This window comes from Silurus aristotelis, assembly GCF_946808225.1.
Source record: "Silurus aristotelis genome assembly, chromosome: 2".
NCBI classification, from domain to species: Eukaryota; Metazoa; Chordata; class Actinopteri; order Siluriformes; family Siluridae; genus Silurus; species Silurus aristotelis.
Window position 1 is genome coordinate 26140184 of NC_139575.1, and position 23290 is coordinate 26163473.

General features: G+C 37.2%; 1 protein-coding gene and 1 long non-coding RNA gene across 8 annotated transcripts in view; one reads left to right on the plus strand and one right to left on the minus strand.

Annotated features, from left to right (window-relative positions):
- LOC310722430 overlaps positions 1 to 23290 on the plus strand; it is a 143357-nt gene that overhangs the window by 24212 nt on the left and 95855 nt on the right. The gene's annotated exons all lie outside the window — the stretch shown is intronic.
- Positions 1742 to 23290, minus strand: part of camkva (CaM kinase-like vesicle-associated a) — a 32599-nt gene continuing 11050 nt past the window's right edge. For 3 of the 7 annotated variants that reach the window (XM_083533763.1, XM_083533764.1, XM_083533765.1), the window contains exons 2-11: positions 10965 to 11109; positions 10734 to 10865; positions 10509 to 10583; positions 5883 to 6021; positions 5437 to 5557; positions 5177 to 5252; positions 3491 to 3627; positions 2631 to 2709; positions 2444 to 2531; positions 1742 to 2359 (exon numbers count right to left, since the gene is read on the minus strand). In XM_083533763.1, the coding sequence (XP_083389889.1) occupies positions 2093 to 2359; positions 2444 to 2531; positions 2631 to 2709; positions 3491 to 3627; positions 5177 to 5252; positions 5437 to 5557; positions 5883 to 6021; positions 10509 to 10583; positions 10734 to 10865; positions 10965 to 11059 (1209 nt within the window). In that variant the 5' untranslated portion in view covers positions 11060 to 11109 and the 3' untranslated portion in view covers positions 1742 to 2092. Of the gene's footprint in view, positions 2360 to 2443; positions 2532 to 2630; positions 2710 to 3490; positions 3628 to 5176; positions 5253 to 5436; positions 5558 to 5882; positions 6022 to 10508; positions 10584 to 10733; positions 10866 to 10964; positions 11110 to 19145; positions 19279 to 23290 lie in introns of those variants that run through there. The other 4 variants (XM_083533767.1, XM_083533762.1, XM_083533761.1 and 1 more) reach the window with 3 other exon arrangements.

Genomic DNA, 23290 nt, shown 5'->3' on the forward strand with positions numbered 1-23290 from the left:
CTCACTGTGGAGTACAACAGCGTTCTAAAACAATGATGTAAATTGCTCAATAATCTGCATGAAAGATGGCATGTGGCCCCCCCACATCACCAGTATGGCAGTTTCACAGTATCACAGCAATAGAGATATTGCTCAGTTTGTACTGCACATTTAACAGAATCCATGAACAACCCCACTGATGGGCTTTTTTTTTTTTGTTTCTTTTTTTTTTTTTTTTAACTAACTACACAATGACTACTGTATTCACCATAATATGCATTTCTTTGGGAAATGCTGTACATATATCTACCACATCTATACAACAAACATACAATTTACATACAACATACAACTGATTCAAATTCAATCAAACCAAGTGAAAACACCAATTATGTAAATAGTCTGCTAAAATGTCCAATGGTATGATTTACCTATTTAGTAAAATGTATTTTTATTTGAACAATAAATAGTATAGGCTTGATTGAATTTGGCATTTCAATCTCATTAAGAAAATATAAAATACATGTCAGGACAACAGTTTATGTGTACAGAATAGATTAATTACAAAACACCAAGATCAATAAGGACACATGCACATTTCTTTTTTAAATAAAGCAATCATCTCTTCCGAGAGACAACTAACTAACTTGAAAGCTTTAACTTTGACATACATTAACATGAAATGGACATAATTTATCAAATGTTTAATAAATGTGTGCCTAAATAATTCTGGACAGATTTAAGTTTTAATAATGCTGAATTTGGCAAATCATCCAATGACCAAGTATGTTTCTAGCACAGCTGATTTACATTTAGGGACTTTCATTAAACTCAATCAAAAGCAAAGCTCAAAGAGCTGTAAAACCAAAATGTTGACCAAATATCAAATTTCCTAAAGGTGGTGTGTGATAAATATATTCCACAAATGCAGCCTAGCCACTGCAGTGTTTTGCCTACAATTTTTTTTTATTATTTAAATTCAGACAACGATTTTATTTGCCTTCACTTTTGTTTTTTGTTTCAGATCACTTTCTTACTTGTTATAAATATTAATAGGAAACTGCTGAGTTGATATGAAACTGCCGAGTCACGCTGAGTTTAATGAAAATCTTCATTAAAAATTCGTTACGCAATTGAGATAAAATGATGATTAAATCTTGAGCATGTACTCCATATATAACATTTCTGCAAGGAGATTTTGCAGAATATGAACTAAGTGGATTTTCATGAATAACACATTTCTTGTGTAAGTGCATTTGTGAATGATTTATAACTAAATACATTCACATCCAGTCTGAAAAATGAGGCCCAGTGAGTGTAAACCACCAAGTCTGAGAACGACATAAACATGAGGTGAACAGAGGAAAATGCATTTGTACAGCAAGAAATAACACAAAATACTGGAACCTAATTGTGCAGGATTAAGGATTTTTTTTGTTTACACATGAAAAACATCAAGTCATTAAATGAAAGACATTAACACGTCACTGTTACTCCTGTTATTATTTCTATAGTAGATTTGATTTTGACATAAGGAAAAATACTAAATGTTTGTGTTTTGAGTAAAAGACAGTACCAGGTAATTTATTCTCAAACATAGGCAGGAAAGATATACACCAAGAAGTGCTTACTTTTAGTGAAAAAATAAAACCAAAGGTCAGACAAAATTCTTACATTTATTTAATAGAATTTTTGTTTCTTTATCTATATACTCACTTAATAAAAGGTCATTTATATTATATTCGTCATGTAAACTCAATACGTTTGAATAAATAATTATTAGGCTGCCCTCCCTATTTTACATTCATCTAAATGTGAACAGGAACAAAATGTAATTTAGCTTGTTCTTGTATTTTATTTTACACTGTAGTCTAAGAGTTACACATGAATTAATGTGAACTCATGCTTCATTTGAAATAAAATACATTTGTGGGTTTTATGTTACTCTAAACAGCTTGCAGGTACATTTGAACAAGTCAAAATCACACAAACTGAGATGGATATGCAAATGGATTAAGTTTGAGTAAATGGCTCTCAACAAGTAATTTCACTTGCCCAGTGATTTTCAATATGTCTTCCTTTCCAAAATAAGTGTGTTTGCATTGGTGACATGTTAGCCATTCTGCTCTTCTCTGGTCTCGACACTAAGCTGCAAAGGAACAGGGATCTCTCCATTACACCGTGCTGGAGCCTCAACTGCTCTTATTTCCTGGAGCTCAAGGGTGCTGCACTGAGGTTCGGGAGTTGCAGCCATGGCAACCGGTGTGCTGCTCGAAGTCACTGATCCTGCAGATGCTCCGAAAGCTGGACTTGAGGCCCCAGAGTCACTCTGATCTGGAGCACGGAGCCTCTTCATTAAGGTTGTCACACGGACTGCTTTCTGCATTAATGAAGAAAAGACATGTTAAATTGTGAGTGAAATGTGAAAAGAATGAAAGCAATATAAACTAAAAGGATGTTTTACCTTCCATTTTGCTTTAGCAAAGTTCTTTTCAATCTGAGCACAGACACCATCTTTAATATTCTTGTCAGAAGCAGCATTTCCAGATATCCTAAGTAATACATTTACAGAAAGACAAATACATTTCCTTATAAGCATAGAAGATTTCCAAATGACCATAATGCATCAGATATCTAAAGAGGGTTCTCACCACTCATGGCTGATTGCTTCCTGTGCAGTCAGTCTTTGGTCTTGATCCACTTCCATTAAAGATGCAACTAAACTTTTAGCTAGAATGCAGAAAGATATTTATTGTATTTATTACTAGCTTAGTTGATTTTCACTATATGACACTTTGAGTCTGATTGACTAATGAGCCATGCTGTGCATGTGCAGCCCATGTCTAATTGCCCTGGTTATGTGTCTACTGTGTCTACTATTAGCTGTCCTCAGTGCTAACATCTAAATCGCAGCTGACATATTTACAGCATAAGATGACCCAAGTACTGCAAATTATATAACTTATATACATACTCATATACATATATGCCAAACAATCACTGATAATTAAGGTAAGAAACCAAGAAATTATTGAACACCTTCTCTAGGCCTGTAGACGAGATGGTAGACATGTCTGACTAAAATATTTAAGACTAGAACTGAAGCTGCATGTAGGAGATCTTGCCTTTTAACACTGTCCTCTTTATGGCCAAAAAGCTAATTCTCCTTCCTAATTTCCGGTGTAACAGTGAGCCAATAGTTGAATGGAAATGGTAGCTCTGGCTTCAACAGCATCCAATAATGAATGTGAATTGGCCTCTTCAAGCCTGTACCATTGGAAAGCTTCAAACACACTGGGACAGCCAGAAATTTACATTAACATGACACTGGTGTGCAGTTAATAACAAAGAATGCTTCCTTTCACAGAAAGATTTTTTTCTGTGCCACAATAGTTTTTTTTATTATAGGAGTACTAGCAGGACAAGGCAAACCCTTTATGCAGGACCAGGCAAAAACCTAGTTTATATTTTTTAGCCTTTCAACTCCAAAATCCATGTTGTTTCCCCTTACCAGAATCTGAGATATCATCCCAGTAGGGTGAGTCAAACTCATAGTCTCCTGTCAGAATTTTCCGAAACATGTTCTTGTCATGACTGTCGTCATCGTCATCCTCCGCCTCGTCATAAAAAGGAGGGTTTCCTGACAGTCTGGTTAACAAAAACATTCTCAATACATTGAATTTAGCACATTTTTATTTATAGTGCCTCGATAAAAAAAAAAATAAAATTTTTGCAGACTGATAAAACCGATTGGATAAGTATATACTTAAGCCTGTCATATTCTTATTTTGCTCTGCTAGCAGAAAGACGCCATACTTCTAAAACTGGTGTCCTTTCTTTCTTTTTATCTTCATTTTTTGTAATAAATGTTATACTCCTGAAAAGAATCATTTGTCATGTCTGCTGATAATGTCACTAATACTATTATAAGTAACCGACAGCAAGTAAACACACACATTTAAAGAAATACAGTCCCTCTTGAAACGCTGCTCAACCAATTAAATGACTGTTAATGACTGATAAACTGTTGTATAAAACTCTAATAGATTAGAAGAAAAGAATACACAATAGAAAAAAGGCTCAACAAAGATGAAAGAGAACATATAAGAGATGTAATAACAAATACTCACAACACATCTTCACAGCGAACTCCTTATATGATGAACAGTGACCGAACAAACAACATGCTCTGAGAACTTCCACTGAGTGTTGTGAATGTCTTCAGAAAACTTGTGATCTCAAAACAGATCTCGTTATAGATCTTATCAGAATGATTAAGTAACATAAACATGAAATCAGGAAGTCCTGTACAATCTTCACTTTAGAAAGTGTCCAGTTATTAACAGAATTTGGTTGTTACTTATTTTTAAAGCAGTAACAGGACAATGTCGCCAGGTTACGTATGTAACCATGGTTCCTAGAGGGAACAAGACGCTGCGTCAACAACGCTTTGGGAACGCTTCCATGTTGGTCCTGCTCTGAATCACGTGTGTAATCAGTCCAATGGAAAGCGCGGCATCACCAGCGGGGTGATGTCACCACCAAGAAGCTATAAAAGCACATGGAGTGAAACCGGCACCAGCTTCTGAAAGGGAAGAAAGTGCTGCAGGGATGCTGGCAGTGTGGAATGGAGACGGAGCATCAACAACGCTTTGGGCATGTGAGTCCAATAACGCCTGACCAGTCCCTGCCTAGTGTGGATGGGCACATCTAGGTCGAAAGTACAGAGGGGCCAAGAGTGGCACTAAGGTCAATGCTATAAAACCTGACAAAGGTCAGTGCGGTGGACCAGCCCGCAGCGTTGCAGATGTCATGGAGGGAAAATCTGAGAACAAAGCCTTAGAGGCTGCCACACTCTGAACTCTGACCCCGAAAGGAGTGGGGAGAACAGAGGACTTTCCGTTGGACTGATTACACACATGATTTAGAGCGTTGACAACGTAAAAGCATTGTTGATGCACCTCGAGTTCCAGAAGGGAAACTTTGTTGTTATAGATATTCTTTATCCACAATACCTAAGGAAGTGTTTTCCTAGCCCAGAAAAACAATAATTATTGAGCTTATCACACACACGACACAGAGAATTACAAACACAAACGATGACAGAATGAGCTTATGCACAAAGACCCTTTATATAAAAAAAAAAGAACATGTGGGTATTGTTCAGAAACACACAGAGAAAGCGATTCTCACTGACAGGATGTACATGACCACTCCAATGGCCCAGCAGTCCACTGGTCTGCCATATCGCTGTCTGCCAACAACCTCTGGAGCTGAGCAAAACATAAACACATAAGACTTTAATTAGCACCAGTTTCTAGTATTTATGTCTGATAACACAAATTATGTTGTACATAATGTACAATGTGCAGTTAAATTATTATAAAAAATATTTAGAAACTTAAGATTTTACAGTTTTGTGCAAATTTGTCTAGTAGTCTTCTTGACAGTTTTTACCCAGGTATTCGGGAGTTCCACAGGGCTCTTTAATTAGTCCGTTCTCCAGTTTGGCCAGATGAAAATCACTTATCACAATTTTCGAGTGCTTCAGACGATTGTAATAGACAAGGTTTTCCAACTAAAAGTAAGAAAGCACAGAAGATTAAGAAGGAGTCATATATTGTTAGGAGAAGAATAAAAGAAGTCAGAGAACATTAGCAAGAATGTGTACAGCAGTTTTATATAATCTGCATAGTCCCTGCACATGATGAAAGTATCCAAAACACAAAAGTGAAGTGTCAGGTGAATCCTTATATGTGCTTAAATAATATAGCAGGAACAATACGGAGTTAAATTTAGTGCACTACACCGTACATTCATCCATTTTTCAATCTATCTGAACACCTATCTTGCTGGAGTAATTCCACTTTTAGCCACTTGATGGGAGTAAGGCAGCATGTTACCTTCAGGTTCCTGTGCACAATGCGGAGAGAGTGAAGATAAGCCACAGCCTCAAGCACTTGTCTGATAACATTGCTAGTGTCACGTTCCGAGTAGTAGCCCTGGTCTAAGATCCAGTCAAACACCTCTCTGCCTGTGGCTCTAAAGCAGATAAAGGGAAATTGCAACTTTACAATCATGTTCATACTTCTTTTTTTGTGTCTCCTAGCAAAAAAGTATAAATAAGTCTTTAAAACTTAGCAAAATGGTACTTGTTTAGTATGGTTTTTTTTTTTGGTTTTTTTTACATAACTATAAAAGGTATGTTCCAACAAAGCATTACTTTCATTAAAATAGTGACAAACATTAAAAAAGATATTTTTTCATTGAACCCTTGACTGGTAAAAAGTAAGTTATATTTCACCAGTCCTAACCAACAGTGCCAGACAGTATCAGCTGGCTACCTTTCTTGTTTGTGTACACATGCATGCCGAGACACATGATGTAATATTTTATATAAATACTATTGTCATCCGGCTATCATTTTCATTTCTGCTTCTTGCCTCATGCACCTGTCGGAATTCATGTGTATCTGGGTGCTACCTGTGACTATAAGTTTGTTACTATGGTTAGAGCTAAAGGTAACCTGTCCTTAAAACCTGGATATATGCTCCTTTCATCATCATGGCTGTGGTGAGGTTATTTCATACTTTTTGGTGCAATTCAAAACTCAATGACTACTAGCTCAAGTTTAGTTACCCGTATTACCCTGCTAATCTAGGCTAAATGACTATTACTCCTGTGCTGTTTAAAAGTTAGCTATCTATTCTTCAGGTGCACACAACTGGAATCATAATTCCTTAATGGGATCATCTTTAGGCACTTTTTTTTTTAGGCACAATTTTCACATGGCCTGTGGGCTGTTGAACTTTTAGCCAGTGAATATGTAGCACTAGCATTGCTGAGTGGTCCACATTTACCACATAGTGCTTTCCACCACTAAACTTGAAAAAACCAAGCAAACTCGTTTAGATTTCACTAAATGCCACTTTGAGTCTGATTGACTAATGAGCCAATCTGCACTCATGCAGCCCGTGTCTAATTTCTCTGGAAGGCGAGTTATATGTCCACTATCTTGGCATTGACAAATATAGACAAGCAGTTTCTGTTTTGGCCGTCCTCATGCCAAAATCACACTTTGCTGTCATATTTTTATCCTGATTCAGAGAACAAGATAACTCTATTGCTGGTTCTCTGCTGCTAGTCATAAACACTCATGTCCAACAATCATTGATATAGGATTAGAGTAAGAAAACAAGAACATAGTCAGAATTCCTATTGTAGACAACATGGATTTAGACATGAAATCTTTGCTCCTATACCTGAAACTGCATGCAGCAGAATCTTGGGCTTTTAGCGTGGTCTTCATTATAGACAGAAAGCTAATTCCTTCCCTAATTTACATTGTGACAGTGAGTCAACAGTTGAATGGAAGTGTTTAGCTTTGGCTTCAGCAGCATCCAGTAATGAATGTGAACTGGCCTCTTCTAGCCTGCAACCCCTGGCAGGCTTCAAACTCTCTGAGACTAAGATTTAACAGAATGCTGGTGTGCAGCTCATAGCATAGAATGCACATGACACCAGTTAGAAAGATTTTATTCTGTTCCATGGTGTAAAGACTAGAAAAGGGTTAAGGGAATTGAGCTCTGATGTACTGTGCACAGGTTGTGTCCCATGTACCTTAGCTAACATGATGGATTGGTCTAGGACACACGCTTGCATCATTTGCATAACTTGCATTGCATCACTGGTGGCTTCACTGGAGAAAGTACTATATTCAGACATACACTGCCCAAACACAGAATACAGAGACAGTGATGATATCCTGGAAAGGTTTTACAACTTTGGTACATGTAGTAAGTTAGTTAGCCATTGCACTGGAATAATTTCAATCTGCAGCAAATGTTAAAAGTAGAGTTTAGACTGATGCCAATGTTACTTATTGTCACCTATGGTTCTTCTTGGCAGAGCTTGACTGTACACTGGATCAGGAGAAGTGGCCTAAGAGTTTACTGTACACAATTCCATCTTTACCACTGATTCTGCAGCAGAATTCATGCTATTGTCCCCAAAGGGTATTGTATGACCTTGGTTTTAACTGCAGCTCCTAGTAGTGCTGTGAAACGTTTGGCAGTTTCCTCCCAGAATACACCCATTGTCCCTAATGGCAGAAACATTTGGCATTCTTGGGTAGACAAGTCTCACAGGACCTGGCCATTGTACAACAATTAATTGCAACAGTAAAGATGTAAAGTAAAAACTGTGCTATGTATGATGCCATGTAAAGATGAGTGAGTGACATATTTGCAGTAACGCAAGCATTATATATCCTCAACTTTACAACAAAGATGCACAGAAGACTTGGTCTTACAAAATCACTCTAAATAACATATCATGAATATATAGTATATGAAAAACAAATACAAATATTGGATATTGTGCCTACTTATGCAAATTATTCAGCCATACAAACCAGTTGATCATCATGGAAAAGAATATGTAATATTCTAGGGAGCAAAAGATTGGACTCTGGAGCAATGGAAGAAGGTCATGTGGTGTGATAAGTCCAGATTTACCCTGTTCCAGAGTAATGGGCACATCAGGGTAAGAAAAGAAGTGGATGAACTGATGCACCCATCTTGCCTAGTTCCTACCGTACAAGTCTATGGGGCAGTGCTATGATCTGGAATTGCTGCAGTTGGTCAGGTCTAGGTTCAGTAATATTATGTGCCCAAAGAAAGAGGTCAGATGAACAGGTTATTCCATCAATGGATTTTTTCTTCCCTGATGGTACAGGCATATTTCAAGATGACAATGCCAGGATTTATCGGGCTCAAATTGTGAAAGAGTGGTTCAGGGAGAATAAGAATTTTTTTTTACACATGGATTAGCCAACACAGAGTCCAGCCCTTAAACCAATTGAGAATCTTTGGGATTTTCTGGGATGACTTTCATTCAGTCATCAATACAAGATCTCAGTGAAAAATTACTACAACTCTGGACGGGAATGAATGTTGTGACATCGCAGATGCTTATCGAAGCGATGTCATGGCTAATGCGTGCTGCAATCAAAGCTAATGGCAGTCCAACGAAATATTAGTGTGTGACTTTTCTTTTCGACAGGTAATATATCAACAAATCTTTAAAGTGAGTAAATGTACTATTTTAAGAAAAAAAATAGGTAATTTTAAATTTGCTTGCAGCAACATTCATTCATGTCAGTTACAGGATTTTAGCTGCTCAACAACCCTTTATCTTCTTTGTCATATTTTTTCAGCAAATGCTGCTTTAAAGCCTGTATATATATTTCAGCATTGATGGTTCCTGTCCAGAAGAGCAAGCTGCCCATTCCACAGGCACTAATGCACCTCCATACCATCAGAGATGCAGGCTTTTGAACTGAGCACTGAAATCAAGCCAGATGGTCCTCCTCCTCTTTAGTCTGGAGGACACGTCCTCCATGATTTCCTTAAAGTTTTTCAATTTCAATTTGTCTGACCACAGAACAGTTTTCCACTTTGCCTCAGTACATTTTAAATTAGCTTTGTCCCAGAGAGGATGGCAGCATTTCTGGATCATGTTCACGCATGCCTTCTTCTTTGCATGATAGAGATTTGACCTGCATTTGTGGATGGCACAGTGAACCGTGTTCACAGACACCGATTCCTTGAAGTATTTCTGAGCTCATGCAGTGGTTTCCATTACAGAATCATGCCTGTTTTAAATGCAGTGCCACCTGAGGGCCTGAAAAGCACAAGGATTCCAATATAGATTTTTACCTATGTCCCTTGAACAGATTTATCCAGATTCTGAGAATTTTATTTTTTAATTGTGAACTGTAGTTGATGAGATATTCAGTCTTTTTATTAAGTCGTTGCAATTGTTTGGTAGACAGTTTTTTTTTGCAGATTGTTTAACCTCTGCCTATCTTTACTTTTTTACTTTGCCTCTTTAAGATAATATTTTTTCCTAGTCATATTACTGATCTGTCGCCAATTAACCTGCAAAATGTTCCTCCAGCTGTTTCTTTTCAGTAATAGTAAATTCAGCCAGGCTTTAAATTACCTTATTTTTTCTTCAGATTAACCTTTAGTGTAAACATTTGATGTGTTCTATATTCTACTGTAAATAAAATGTTTATGGAATTTGCAAATCATTGCATTCTGTTTTTATTTACATTTTATACAGCATCATGATGGGAATTGGGATTGTATGATAAATATATTTATATCAAATATTTCCTCGAATGGTCACATTATAATTTTGTTGAAGGTCTCAGCACACACAACAGCAAACCCTGGCGAGTTTCACAGAACCAGTGTTCATAGAGCATATATGCAGTGCCCCTATACAAACAGGTACATACATTACTAAACATAATGACATCCATTGAACATTAACCTACCTTAGATAATACAGAGCTAATGTTAATAAAATAATAGCAGAACAATACATTAGAAATAAATCAAATTATTATATAACACACACACACACACACACACACACACACACACTCACACACACACACACACACACACACACACACACACACACACACACACACACACACACACTTCAACGGCACTCACAGTTCCAAGAACAGGAAGTACTCTTTTCTTGTCTCAAAGACATCGACCAGCTGGAGAATGTTATGATGCTTCACCCTGAGAGGATAAGAGAGGACTAGACAGTTTGAGACTGTAAACCAGGAAGCAGAAGAAAAGTTCTAGAAATGGCTCAGTATAGCTACTTAAAAAATTATAGCTGCTCCCAATATAATAATAACTCTGAAACACTGAACATTAACAGCTTACATTTTCAAGATGAGTATCTCATTCTTCGCAGCCTTTCGCACTTTCCTCCCGTCTTTCTTAAGGAATTTCTTGCAGGTGTACATTTTCTGTGTATTCTTCTCTTTCGCCCGGAAAATCTCACAAAACTCCTCGCTGTTGTTTAAAAAAAGCAAAAACCCATATGAAGCATGGTAATATGGTAAGAGATGAAAGAACAAAATATTAGAATGAAAACGTATGAATTATGCTTACGATCTGACCATCTGCCCCAGGTCATATTTGTCAGTGACCTCACCAGGACTGTTATAATCCTTCTTCTCTCCAAAAATTAAACAGCCAAATGGCATGGCTGCGTCGAGTTTCCCAGACAGAAGACAAAAAGTAGGTTATATATTTCCTACAAAAACAAATAGCAAAGTTTAGTATGATTTGTCATAGAATCACATCAGTCATGCACTAAATGTGTCCAAATACCAATGAGATAAAGGCTAGACATAGAAAAGCTCTTTATGTTACAGTTAATTATATCTGAATTTGAAACAGAACAACATGTTAGGCACAATTATGGTTAAGGCAAAAGGTCAGGATTATCAGATTCTCAAACATGTTTTCCGAAACACTCTACAGCATTACAGTATAGCTCTGTTAAATCATGTCAATAATTTACAAAAGTAAACCACAACATGCCTTTTCACAACACCTAAAAAAACAAAAGATGCACAAATGAATAGAAATGATCTTTTCCACAGTGTTTCTCTCGTTTCTGATGTAACTGCTAATTGGAAAAGCAATCTACAAAATATCCAAAAATCCCATTAAAATTTACATGCTTTCCAGTTTTTTGTTTTTTTTTATGAAGTGTGTCAGCTATCTGACACTTTTTGTTCCCTGTGCAAGAACAATTTATGTGTCCAATTTATGTTCAATAATTAAAACAGTCTAATATGTTAAAGTTAATTATGTAATGACACCAAATATACAGTATACACAGACTATTTTACACCAAAACATTGCTTAAAAGTCTCAATTTGTATAATACCAAATCATAAGAAAAGGTATCAGCTCTTTGACCCAGCCCTCAACACAATGTATGCATTTTGCATCAATTGATGGCAAATTCTTCTTCCTTGTTCTTCTGGTCACCACAGCGGATCATCCATCTCCATACCCCCCTGTCCTCTACATCTGCCTTTTTAAAACTTTTTAAAACTACCTGCATGTCTTCCCTCACCACATCCATGAACCTCCTCTTTGGCCTTTTCCTGGTGGCTTCATCCTCAGCACATGTCCAACCATCTCATTCGTTCCTCCATCACCTTGTCTAGAAAACGTCCTACATGTGCTGTACCTCTGATCTCGTCCATCAACCTGTCCATCACCACTGCAATCAGGAAAGGGCTCAGAGCCGATTCTTAATGCAGTCCATATTCCAACTTGAACCAGTCTGTCGTTCCTACTGCACACTTCACTGCTGTCACACTGTCCTCATACATGTCCTGCACCACCCTCACATACTTCTCTGCCACACCTGACTTCCTCATACAATACCACAACTCCTTTCTCGGCACCCCGTACGCTTTCTCCAAATCCACAAACCCACAATGCAACTCCTTCTGACCTTCTCTATACTTCTCCATAAACATTCCTAAAGCATATATTGCATCTGTGGTGCTCTTCCTCGGCATGAAACCATGCTGTTGCTCACAGACCTCTTCTCTCAGCCTGGCTTCCACCACTCCAATATCTTCATGGTGTGACTGATCAACTTTATTCCTTTGCAGGACTGCACATCTCACTTATGCTTAAAGATCGGTACCAGCACACTCCTGCTCCATTCCTCAGACATCCTCTCACCTTCCAAAATCCTGTTAAACAATCTGGTCAAAAACTCCACTGCCATCTCTCCTAAACATCTCCATGCTTCTACCGGTATGTCATCTGGTCCATCCAACTTTCCACTCTTCATCCTCCTAATCGCTGCTCTCACTTCCTCTTTACTTCACATCATCCACCCTTTTCTCTTTTTTTCAGGCCTTGGTGGTCACAGATGGGAAACAGAATGATTCTGATGCTGCTTTTATTTCTTTGTAACTTTTAGAATATTTATGTCAAGTTCCACTTCAGGTCAAACATTTTTTTTCCTCCAGGTTGCTAAGATCTTTGTACACATATTGCATGTGCAAACTGCTACAAAAGACAGATTTATTGATACCACAAAAATGCAAAACTCACAATTTAATCCAATGTAACTGATTGTAGTAATTGGCATCCATCATTGTTTATTCCATATTTAATCAAAATCTGACTTTGCTTTTGATTTTTGATTCAACAGAATATGGTACATAATAAAACTAATTTAAATAGCATAGACAAAAATACTGAGACTCTCAACCTAATATTTTGTTGAGCAACATTCTGAGGCAATCACTGCAAACAAATGATTTCTTTAACTCTCAAAAATATCGCTTCATCAGTCAACAAGGATTGTTTTGAAAAGTGCCTATGGTAGACTGCATCTTTCAACTCTTTCTGTGGATTCTAGACAGGATTCAGATCAGGGCTCATAGAAGGACACTTTAGAATAGTCTCGTTTTTATTTTTGTTTTGGGTCATTATTCTGTTGGAAGACACACAAGCTGTGACTGAGATAGAGTTTTCTAATGCTGGGCAAAGTATTTCAATCCAGGATGGCATAGAAGTTTTGAGATTTCATTCCACCCTTCACAGATTTGTCTCATTTGTCCAAAAGATATTCTTTCAGTAGAATTGCGACTTGACAATGTTTATTTTAACATATGTTACCATACATAAATTGTTTGAAAGATTACTATAATAAAATGAGTTATATTTTTTTTCTAGGGGTGCCAACAAATTTGTCAATGTCTAAATGTTGAACAAAAGCATACATTTGTTCCACTGAGCCCCTTTCCCCCTTTTCTCAACAGCAAATTAACATTGCTACTGTCTCAAGGCTTTATCAACGAACTGATATCTACAAAGAATAAATAATACACTTTCAACCTGCAATATGATACCATGTTATGTAAAGAGAAGGATGGGGTGAAAAACAAAAGACTGCTAAAAGTTCATCTTATCAAACTGTCAATCACCCAAAACCTATGCTGAGCCATGCTGCATTTAAAAGACTTCTTCTTCATACTTTATTAATTTGGCAAAAAACTGAGTGTCATGCACCCTATCACCTCACGGCACTCAAGATGTCTGGAAAGGCTCTGGATATCTGGAATGCATCATGAGTCTCATTGTGCCAGCTAGCCTAGCACACATATTGATTCTGTTTGTGAAACTTTAATATCTACTCGACCAAAGGAAATTTACTTTGGAATGAACATTGATTCACACACACAGAAGCTAGTTAACACTTAATAAAGCTTAGATTTTATGGGTGTGGTATATTTTAATCGTTGTTTGTGTTTGGTGCTGCCTTTAAATAATTATAAGTTTATAAGTCAGCTGCTTCCATTATGGGTCACCACAGCAGATCATATATCAACATTCTCAAAGCAAATATTGCGTCCGTAGTGCTCTACCTCTGCATGACACCATACTGTTGCTCAGAGATGGTCACCTCTTCCCTCTGTCTGGCCAATCAGTACAAATCCTTTTCTCCTTCCTTATACAGCTCCTCATATGCCTTTTCCTTTGCTTTCGCCACATCCATCTTTACCTGCTGCCACATCTCCTGCCTACTTTTCTCATCTGTTGATCCCAATTCTGTTTTGCCAACCACTTTCTCCTTATGCTCTCCTGCAATTCCTCATTCCACCAACACGTCTCTTTGTCTTCCTTTCTATTTCCAGATGTCACACCAAGTATCTTTCTAGCTGTCTCCCACATCACTCCTGCAGTAGTCTACCAATTATCCAGCATCTCTTCACCACCACCGAGCCCCTGTCTGACCTCTTCCCTGAACCTTACACTACAGTCTTCCTCCTTTATTTCCCTCCATCTTATTCTTTTCTTAGTCCTCACTCTCCTCCTCTTCTTCTTCACCTCTAAAGCCATTCTACAGACCACCATCCGATGATGTCTAGCTACACTGTCCCCTGCCAACACCTTACAGTCTCCAATCTCTTTCAGGTTGCATCTAGTGCAAAGAATGTAGTACACCTGTGTGCAACTTCCTCCACTCTTATATGCCACCCTATGCTCCTCCTTCTTTTTAAAATAAGTATTAATGTATTTATACTTGAAATATTTATTAGTTATACATTGTTATAAAAAAGAAACTTTACAAGATAAGAAATCATGTTAAACTTATGTTAACATGGTAGCAACTGGTTACTAACAGCGTACCACTGCACATTTGATCAGGGGTATGCAAGATCAAGATTGGCACCCTGACAAAAAACAAGGTATAAATACAAGAATAAATATGGCGCCCCCATGTGTGGCACCCCTATGCACTTCATATAGTGCATACTTTATTTTTGTGCCTCTGTTAACTAACAAAAATAGCGAATTGCCTTGCCAATGAAACCACTGCTTGATAAATAATTAATAATAAAACATTTCTGATATGTAAAGAGCAGTTTTTATCTCTTATAAGTATTTGCTCAGCAGTACAAACTTCAACAACAGAAGCACACATTTAGAATAGTATGATATCCAAGTGTGTGTGTGTGTGTGTGTGTGTGTGTGTGTGTGTGTGTGTGTGTGTGTGTGTGTGTGTGCGTGTGTGTGTGCATGACCATAGATGAGTCAGTCATGACAGTATCCGCTGTAAACAACACTACCGATCCCTGATAAAGCACGAGTTGCTTCACACCAGAGATTTGATCATTATTAGTTAAGATGAAATCCAAAGCATCTGTCAGTTCTGTCATATACTAATTAATGATATCAACTTAATTAAATTTTTTTTTTATATAATTATTTTTGTTCTTGGAAATGCAATTGGGACATTCCTAGGAAAAAAGGATTCCATGCGTAATAAGTCTTTATTTATGCTTTCAGGTTTTTAGTACACCATTGTTCACCAAATGAGGAGCTCAGAGAAGGTAAACAATGATCTGACTCTACATACAGTACTTTCTTTTTTTTACTAAATATGCAGAGTTTTTTTAATACTGTATACTTTTAACCTAATTAGTCTACTTACTTCAATACAGTAGAACAATACATAATATACCATGTATTATTTACACTATACACTTTATAATTGGACACACAATTGTATCGAAGTCTTTGGGTGTGGTAGAATAAAATTTTCCCTTAACCTAAACTAGGAGACCCAAACCTCTTCCAGCCTCACAATACCCCTGTGCACAACACAAGCTCCAAGATATGGTTTGCATGTGTTGAAGTGGAAAATCTTGAGAGGCCTGCTATAGAGCACTGACCGCATGTTTGGGATGAACTAGAACACTGACTTTACCCCAGGGCTCCTCACCCTACATCAGTACCTGACATTACAAACACCCTTGTGGCTGAATGAGTGCAAATCTACACAACCACATGCCAAACTGTAGTGAAATTCCAAAATCTAGAAGAGTGCAAGTTGTTATAACAGCAAATGGGGAATGGATGTTCAAAAAGCAAAAGATTTGATGTTTTCGTGTATAAAAAAAAAAAGTATTAGGTTTTGATAATGCCACATTTAGTCTATAAAGTAGAAACCATTATTCACTATTCCTCCAAACAGGAAAAGAAAATGCATTTCATGTTTAATTAATAAGGATTCCACATAGGTACGGTATAATACTGTATAACATTATACCGATATAGCTGAAATAATCATATCTACATACATATATGCACAAGTATTTCCAAACTCTTTTTTATAATAACAAAATTCCTTTTGTATAAAATGTTTAAAATTTTTTCTTTAAATTTTAAGCTTCTATTTGCATGATCTAATTACCATTTTTGTAACCCATTAGAGGTCTGCTTATTAAGCTGCTGGCCAATCAGAAGTGTCAGCCAGCTCACACATACAGATGTAGGCAGTCGGTATTTATCTCAGAAGATGTAGAAGGTGCCTTAACATGTCTCACACGTGTTTTTTTTTCACACTTCCAAATTGAATACTGCAGCATGAGTGAGGAGACTGACACAGCAAATGGAAACAGACAGCAGCTTGGGAGATAATGTAAAAAAAAATAAATAAATACATTAATTAAAAAACTCCAACATTAGGGGAAAGAGGTTGGCAAAACAGAAGTGGGATCGACAGAGTGATGAGAAAAGTAGGCAGGAGTACAAGGAGATGTGGCAGCAGGTTGAAAGGGATGTGGCGAAAGCCAAGGAAAAGGCATATAAGGGAACTGTATAAGAGGTTGGACACTAAGGAAGGAGAAAAGGATTTATACCGATTGGCCAAGCAGAGGGACCGAGCTGGGAAGGATGTACTGCAAGTTAGAGCAATAAAGGATGGAGAGGGAAATGTGTTGACTAGTGAGGAGAGTGTGTTGAGAAGATGGAGGGAGTATTTTGAGCAGCTGATGAATGAGGAAAATCAGAGAGAGAGAAGGTTGGAGGTTGTGGAGTTGGTGAAGCAGGATGTAGATAGGATTAGTAAGGAGGAAGTGAGAGCAGCGATTAAGAGGATGAAGAATGGAAAGTCGGTTGGACCAGATGACATACCGGTAGAAGCATGGAGATGTTTAGGAGAGATGGCAGTGGAGTTTTTAAACAGATTGTTTAACAGGATTCTGGAAGGGGAGAGGATGCCTGAGGAATGGAGAAGGAGTGTGCTGGTACCGATCTTTAAGCATAAGGGAGATGTGCAGACCTGCAGTAACTACAGGGGAATTAAGTTGATCAGTCACACCATGAAGTTATGGGAAAGAGTAGTGGAAGCCAGGCTGAGAGAAGAGGTGACCATCTGTGAGCAACAGTATGGTTTCATGCCGAGGAAGAGCACCACAGATGCCTTATTTGCTTTGAGCATGTTGATGGAGAAGTATAGAGAAGGACAGAAGGAGCTGCATTGTGTATTTGTGGATTTAGAGAAAGCGTACGACAGGGTGCCGAGAGAGGAGTTGTGGTATTGTATGAGGAAGTCAGGTGTGTCAGAGAAGTATGTGAGGGTGGTGCAGGACATGTATGAGGACAGTGTGACGGCAGTAAAGTGTGCAGTAGGTACGACAGACTGGTTCAGGGTGAAGGTTGGACTGCATCAAGGATCGGCCCTGAGCCCTTTCCTGTTTGCAGTGGTGATGGACAGGTTGACGGACGAGGTCAGACAGGAGTCTCCCTGGACTATGATGTTTGCAGATGATATTGTGATTTGTGGTGAGAGTAGGGAGCAGGTTGAGAAGAGCCTGGAGAGGTGGAGATATGCGCTGGAGAGAAGGGGAATGAAAGTCAGTAGGAGTAAGACAGAGTACATGTGTGTGAATGAGAGGGAGGGCAGTGGAGTGCTGCAGTTGCAGGGAGAAGAGGTGGAGAAGGTGGAGGAGTTCAGGTACCTGGGGTCAACAGTGCAAAGTAATGGAGAGTGTGTTAGGGAAGTAAAGAAAAGAGTGCAGGCAGGGTGGAGTGGGTGGAGAAGAGTGACAGGAGTGATTTGTGATAGAAGAGTATCTGCAAGAATGAAAGGGAAAGTTTATAGGACTGTGGGGAGACCTGCGATGTTGTATGGATTAGAGACAGTGGCATTGAGTAAAAGACAGGAGGTGGAGCTGGAGGTAGCAGAGCTGAAGATGTTGAGGTTTTCGTTGGGAGTGACGAGGATGGACAAGATTAGAAATGAGTTTATTAGAGGGACAGCCCATGTAGGATGTTTTGGTGACAAGGTGAGGGAGGCGAGATTGAGATGGTTTGGACATGTGCAGAGAAGGGACATGAATTATATTGGTAGAAAAATGCTGAAGATGGAGCCACCAGGTAGGGGGAAAAGAGGAAGGCCAAGGAGGAGGTTCATGGATGTGGTGAGGGAAGACATGCAGGTAGTTGGTGTAAAAGAGGCAGATATAGAGGACAGGGTGGTATGGAGACGGATGATCCGCTGTGGCGACCCCTAATGGGAGCAGCCGAAAGAAGAAGAAGAAGAAGAATTAAAAAACTCCAACAACAAAACACAAAGATCTATCTAATAAAATAATTATAACAACTTAAACTTTGAGTTAAATGTAGACTAATATTTAAAACTGAATTAATAATTTATTATTATATGATTCAAATCAGACCTTTTTTATAATAATATTTATACACCTGTTTATATGTGTAATACCTCTAATTTATACACAATGTAATTTTGTACTTTGATTTGAGAGTTATCAAATACCACAAATTTGCAACATTAATATTTGTTGTCAATTTGTTGCTGTTTGTTATTCTGACTGTATGTATAGGGGTTGTTTTCTTGTTGAAACATCCATGTTCTTCTGAGATTTAATTTCTTGGATAATGAGATTAAATTTTCCTGTAATAAGTCCCAGTACATTGCTTCATGGTTCAATTGATTACCTGTATTGCCTCCAATACTGTTGTAGAGAATCAGCCCTATATCATGACTTCCCACCTCCATTCTTCATTATGGTTATGGTGTTACTGGGATTATATGCACAACCTTCTTTCTCCAGGTACGACAAGCTGTACACTGTAAGTGCCAAAAAGTAAATTGTGTTTCATTTTATCAACGGTGGATTGAATTAGACAAAGATAATTGAACTGTATTACTCTTAGTATAGCTGTTTTTCCACTGCTTTCAGGTCATCCTGCAACTCTTTTCAAGTAACTGCTTGTTTCTCTCTTTCCTTTTTTTTATTAGCCTGAGAGTGTGTTTTGAAATCTTGCATGGCACACCCTTTGAGGGAAAACTTATTTCACCTTCAGTCAAGATTGAATGTTTATTGATGGGGAACTAAATCCTGTGAAGCTCTTAAGGGACAAAAATTGTTTAAGTGGATCTTTGTCTAGCAACACAAGAAGAGAAGGCGACTATGACATGCTTTGAATGCTTCAATGTTCCTTCTTCAATGCTTTTTCAATGTTCCTCATTCCTTTAATCAGGATGAGAAAACACTAAAGAAAAACCATGTGATAGTAGGTCTTTTACCTCGTAGGCATATTTTACTGGCAGTACAGATTCAAAAAAGACTATTTTAGTATAATTGGTATAATTCTGGTATAATTCAATGTGCTTAGGCAATGGCTTTTCATTTTTGGTTTTATTTGAACAAACCATTGCTGTCATTTTAGCTAAGGTCAAATTAGCTACTGTACAGGAAGAACATGGACAAAGATTTCATTAACTCCAAAAAACTACTCAGTAACGATTGAAATGCTTTGTGCTTTTTTGTGCTTGCTGTTACTGTAACCTGTAATCCTTTGACACTTTGATTACTGTTGCTGTAATGTGTTTTGTCCTTTGACATTCTCTGTGATTTTACAGTACATGTAAAATGTAAAAAAAAAAACATTGAAAAGTAAATGCAAGAAAAAATCAAAACCATTGTAGGTTATTATTTTGAACTTGTCTAAGGTTGGACATTGACATATTATTTCCTTAATCTATGATGAATCATGTGTTTTCCAGACACCCTAAGATCAGGAAAGCAGGACAGGGTTGTTGTTCTAACTGAATATGCATCATTTGTCACTTCTCCAATGCTGAGTGTCTAACACTGTTCAAATAAGGCAATGTTTTGTAAGAATCTTGTCTCATTTTGTTGTATAATATAATCTCTACAGCTATCTGTGAATCCCAGGGAACACAGCATTAAATATTCAAAATGCTTGTATCATCCCCATATCCAATATGATATTAAATATTGTATAAGTTGAAATAAAAAAAGTGAAATGTGATAAAACAATACTGAAAAAGAAAAAGAAAAGCTGAACTGACTAGTCTAAGCTGAACAGGCTGATCTGTTTTATTGAGCACAAATTGATTGTCATCTCAGCAATGCACAACTAAATATTGATCAGAATATTGCCAAGAATAAAAAGAATAAAAAAAGAATAAAATCTCTACTGAGAGTTTTCGTGCTACTATTTGCTGATTTACATTTTTCAAAGTGAACTGTTTGGGGGAAATCTAGAAACAGGGAAATTCATTTATATAGACTAGTGCACATTAATTATAATTCTTGGTATAAAATTAAAGTGCCTGCATTCACAACTGCACACCAACTGTTTAAAGCATCAATCATCAAAAAGCCATTTAACTTAAACGTTTTAAGAAATCAATAGGATAGGCTCTATTGTATTGTTACAGCATTTATTTGTGTATTTCCTGTTTATTCCTGGCCCATGATTTGTTGGCAATATCATTAAAAGATTATATATTTTGCTGTTATGGCCTTGGTCCAAATTATTATTATTATTTTTCCCAAGACTGTATGTAGGTTTACATTTAGATTAAATGTAGGTTGAATGTTGAAAGGGATACTAAACCAAAATGGATTACATTCCATAATTCAACACCAAGCAATTCCATCTGGACTACGGTTAATTGGAACCAACTTTACCGTGCAACAAGACAATGACTTAAATCATACATCCAAGCTTTGTAAGCATTATTTAGAGAGAAAATAGTCGACCGAAGTCTTATATTTTATTAAATGGCCTGACCAGTCTGTGGACCTAAATCCTATGCTCTGGGATGAAATGAATCTAAAGTAAAACAAAACAAACAAAAAAACTAGAGAAGAGCACCTTTGCCAATCTTTACAAGAGGCATGGCAAAGTATTTCAGCTGAATGTTTGGAGAAACTAACTATCTGGGGGTCAAGAGTGTGAAAAGATGTTCTTCATGCTAATGGATGATTTTTCTATGAAATAAAGTTTAACTGTTAATTATGTTTTTGTACCAACATACAACCTACAGTTATTTGTGTTTGGTTAAAGTAAATCTTCCTACCATTAAATTACCTACTGTAATTTGTTGCATATAAACTAAAAGAACATGCATGTGTTTATCAATAATGATACATGACTAGGTGTTTCCAAGCTTAGGATAGGCTTTTTATCGTCTATATATACTTGTTTATCCACAATTCTTTCTTTATGTTATGTTATGTAAATGCCTTCAAAAATCTCAGACCTGTCAGTGTTGAAGAAAGAAGCAGAAACTACAGACCAGTTCTTGGGTGGAAAAGACATTCCAAACTATTTCTTACAGTTGACCCACTAACAATTGAGCAGTTGTTTAGAATTGTTTCAAACTGTGAAAACCTCCCTAAACACCCACATACTTCCACCTTTCCAACATTATTGTATTGTCTTTTCTTGATGACTGTGTCCTTTTAGGTCAAGGAGTGCAGAAGGAAGAACCAGAAGAACTCACAGATATGATTAATAGTTGGTGTGGTACAAGCACGAGCTGGGAGAAGGTTTTTGAAATATCTCGGAAAGGCTGTATGCAATCAATCACATAATGAATTCATATACTACAGGTATTGAAATAATATCCTCTTTTACACTGTTATGTGTCAAGAAACTTGACATAATGTCACAAGAAACAGGATCTTCAATGTTCTTCGATTTTCTACTCTGGGCAGTATTAACATTTATGCTTAGTGACTGAATTTGTTTAAATTCCAAAATATGAGCAGAATCATTAACTCTGACCTGCTTAGCTTGGATGCTTGGAGTGTATTGTGTGCAACTGTAAGCAGCTTTGAATAATAATGCATGACAAATGATAGATGTAAAAGTACTTGGTGCTCTGCTTACTTAAAAAATAAACTAAATAGAAATTTTGTAAATATGTTTATGTATTATCTAAGTTACATCTACCTTTGGGCTCAAGTCATTCTGAAAGAGTACCAGAAAAGCAGAAATAAAAGAATAGGCTATCATTACAACTCCATAACTTAGTGCTTTTTTATGCATAAAAATCACCAATGCTGATATCTCCTAAAAAGGAGGTGAGTCATTACATAAATAGCTAGCTCAAAGGCAGGGGCGTCTCACTGCACATCAACAGAGTTCCAGGGTCTTTAATTAATCACCCTTCTGGCCACCCACAACCCTGCTAGACCCACAGATGCATTCCAACATGCAAAAAAGCACAAATAGTGGTACAAATAAAAAACATGTACAATAGGTCTCTTTTTGTCATATTTCCAATGCTTGTAATGTTTAGCACTGTTCAAATAAGGCAGTGTTTTTTAAGAATCGTTTCCTATGTTTGTCATCTGACATGAAGGTAACAGGGACCACAGAATAAAATATTAAAAATATTTGTATGAGCCCCAAATTCGAACTTATATTAAATGTTACAATGAATAGTAAGCTGAACTCACTGATCAAATCAAGCTGGATCTGTTTTGTTGAGCACAAATTATTGCTATCTTAGCAAAAAGCATTTTTAAACTTAAATACAAACAAAACCTAAATTCAACAGTTGGTATTTTTACATTTCAATTCTTAAATATCTCCTCACCCTTAGAGTTCCTCTGTGGTTAACAAATTAGCAATGACCCCAAATACTATGAAGGATGTAACAGCAAACAAGTGTGCATTAAAATGTGCATTAAAATCTGCATATACCGTAGTGTCCTTCAAGATTGCTTTACTTGTGAAAGGTCTGAAGAACAACCTGGACATAGATAAGCGGGGGAGCCTTATATCACATCACTTATCACTGTGTGGTTACAACACGT